A 3,093-nucleotide genomic window follows, 5' to 3' on the forward strand; every position below is an offset into this window, starting at 1 on the left:
ATATTGACAAATTCATTGTAAGAGAAAATAAAAGGTTACAAAATATATTATTAAAAATGTTCTTTGAAACTTATGATACTTTTTGTAACGTGTAAAAAGGGTGGGTAATATATCCAAAATTGAACACGGTTATTGGATTGAATTCTACTTTTATTTATTTATATAAATGATAATATGTGACGCGTTTCATCTTATTAAGACATTATCAAACACAGTGTTTGATAATGTCTTCATAAGACGAAACGCGTCACATGTTATCATATACCATATATGAAAATAAAAGTAAAATTCAATGCAATAACAGTGCTTTATTTTGAATATATTACCCAACAATTTAAAATGGAATTCTACCAACTGTCTGCAGTTACAACAAATATGTAAAAAGGTTTCCATTATAGTGCTTGTGACGTTTAATATGTTTGCAAGAGTCACAAGTACTTTATAATGAGTTTTGAACAGCTATTACGAAATGTTCTTTCGGTAAGGGTTAAATATTTTAGGCAGTATTAAGCTACTTAAAGAAGGTAAGATATGAAATAAAATAATTGTGTGTGTGTGTAAATTAAACTTTATTGCATAAAAACAGAGCTATATAACATATTTTATAAATTTAATAAAAAAAATTTTTTGAACGAATGTGAAAAATATTTAAAAAAACATTATATTGTAAAAACATTGGTTTGACTTTTGAATTTTTACATATTTGACTGGATCCAGGTAACGAAGAATGGAATTCTAGCCCAGACTCCGGGGTAGCCAGGTCTGGCGCAGCCATTTCCCCAGGAGGTGACTCCGATGATCTTTCCATCAACAACGAATGGGCCGCCAGAGTCTCCCTGGCAAGCGTCCTTGCCGCCTTCTTGCAACAGGCCACCACAGATCATCCTGTCGGTGATGGGGTTGAATCCTTGGTAGGCTGCAGCACACGCTGCCTGGTCTACAACGGGGATGACGACCTTACGGAGGACAGCCACGACTGAACCTCCTGACTGTGGACAAACAACATGATGTTGAAATTAATAACGATGTCTCTTAATCAATGCATTTAAAAATTTTTTAGAGATACTTACGGAGGTGCTTCCCCATCCGGTGACGAGAGCGGGAGATCCAGCAGCAACAGCTTCTCCTTGGGCTGGGAGAGGGATGACCTGGGTGTTGGTATTATCGATGCTGAGGGCTGAAGACATGAAGATCAAAGCAACATCGTAGTCGATTCTTGCCGAAGAGTAACTTGGATGAGTAAGGACCCTGGAAGCGGAGCGAGTGGTACCTCCGGAAGCGTGGTTGCTAGACCCAGCACGTACCTGCCAGCTTGAGGCGCTTGTTCTGAAATAAATTTATATGACTAGTTAGCTTCTTCACAGACACAGTTTTATTTTACCGTAAGAGATTTTTTAAAAAGGATTTTTTTTCTTACCCAGTTGTGCAATGTCCAGCGGTCAAGATGACAGTTGGGCTGATGATGTTTCCACCGCAACGGAGACTGAAGGAGGTTCCAGAGGAAGAATATTGAAGAGCCACTTGCCATGGAGCATCTTGGATGCTGGCCTGCTCACCTCCCACGATGGGAGCTTGGCCAATTCCAAGGATTGGTCCAAGGGTAGCCCCTGAAAAATACATATTTTTATGTTTTTTTATGGACGTTTTAGAAAGAAGTATATATTTTTTAAATGTAGATATAATCGACTCACAGAAAATAAGGAGTTTATTTCAAATGGACATTGAAAAGAATAATTATATGTTTTTTAATGTCGGAAAAGATGAAGTTAGTTGATTCTACAAATGTTTAATTTTTCTTACCTTGGGCGAGAGCCAGAAGAGAAGCCAATACCACGAAGTTGAACATTTTGGAAATAATTTCTCTTCTGCACCAGGATGGTTTTTATAGTAGATTTCTTGTGACGTTATCATACATTTCATGATAAAATAAAACCTTGATATAATTGCTTAACATGGATAATTAATTAATGCCATAGATAATTTATTTCATTTAAAATAATCAATGCAATTCATTTCCTGTATTTGTAAAAGAAGACGAAAAATATCTGTATGTATTTGATGATTGAGTATGATAAAAACAATTTTTAAAATACAATTTTTATAAACCAACCAATATTTATAATAAATGTAATATCGTTGTGTTTAAAAAAAATAGATTTAATTGTAACGTATGTATTAACCATGACAAAAAAAATCGATCGAACAATGTTTTATTTAGATTTAACTTCAAACACGTGTCACACTACATTTTAAGAAATAATGGTATTAACCAATTAAAACTTAAATTAAAAGTGAAAATTTATTACTACAAAGTGACTGCCGAATCAATTAATTGAATGATTTAAGGTTTTAAATTTCATATAAAATCGATGAAACGTTTTTTTTTTTAATTCATAAATTAATTTAAAATCCCGATTTTTTGACAGTTGCCGAGGATCTTTCTGTGTAATTTATTATTGGATAATTATAAAAAATATGTAAATTGCATATTTTCAAATGAAATGTGGAAAAAATTAAAACGCAAACTTATAAAAATAATTTCAAAAAATGATTAATAAATAATATCAATGTCTAAATTTCAAAACGACACTTTTTCTAATATTTGATTAATTTAGATTAAAATTTTTAATTCCACCCATAATCATAATATATGGTCCTGTAAAATATCAAACACGCAAACTTTAATCTGTCTGCAATGTAGCAACCAGACTCGTCACAGTATTGTCGAAATTCTCCCACATAAATTGCATGCTTCCAAGTCATCACTGACGGAAGTTTCCAGAACGAATTAAATTTAAATTCTGCTAGACAGTACTGAAATCCTTAAATCAAATGCCCAAAAAATATCCATCGGACCTTTGTGTAGTAGAAATCATTTATATATATATATATATATATATATATATATATATATATATATATATATATATATATATATATATATATATATATATATATATATATATATATATATATATATATATATATAATTATGTAAATATATTTATATATAAACATTAAAATATATATACACAATTTGTATTTATATTTCATCAGATTTTAAAATTCAATGATTTTTTATATGAAGAATGA

At 31.2% G+C, this 3,093-nt stretch overlaps 1 protein-coding gene across 1 annotated transcript; it reads right to left on the reverse strand.

Moving 5' to 3' along the window:
* Positions 1–550: 550 nt before the first annotated feature.
* LOC148300963 (trypsin-7-like) lies at positions 551–1,849 on the reverse strand. Its single transcript, XM_088274044.1, has 4 exons — positions 1,801–1,849; positions 1,418–1,607; positions 1,071–1,326; positions 551–989 (listed from the first exon to the last, which is right to left on the reverse strand). Exons 1-4 carry the CDS (start codon positions 1,844–1,846, stop codon positions 696–698), a joined length of 786 nt encoding a protein of 261 aa, XP_088130170.1. The 5' UTR covers positions 1,847–1,849; the 3' UTR covers positions 551–695.
* Between the last annotated feature and the right edge of the window lie 1,244 nt (positions 1,850–3,093).

This window comes from Brachycentrus maculatus, unplaced genomic scaffold (assembly GCF_059751285.1).
Source record: "Brachycentrus maculatus isolate JH-2025_06_01 unplaced genomic scaffold, ASM5975128v1 h1tg000626l, whole genome shotgun sequence".
Taxonomy (NCBI): Eukaryota; Metazoa; Arthropoda; class Insecta; order Trichoptera; family Brachycentridae; genus Brachycentrus; species Brachycentrus maculatus.

Bases quoted from the DNA above. Each gene is read 5' to 3' on its own strand.
- LOC148300963 (XM_088274044.1), bottom strand. From the start codon at position 1,846: ATGTTCAACTTCGTGGTATTGGCTTCTCTTCTGGCTCTCGCCCAAG. The intron at 1,608-1,800 runs GTAAGAAAAATT...TGTATTTTTCAG, and splicing joins TCTTCTGGCTCTCGCCCAAG to GGGCTACCCTTGGACCAATC. The intron at 1,327-1,417 runs GTAAGAAAAAAA...AATTTATTTCAG, and splicing joins GCTGGACATTGCACAACTGG to AACAAGCGCCTCAAGCTGGC.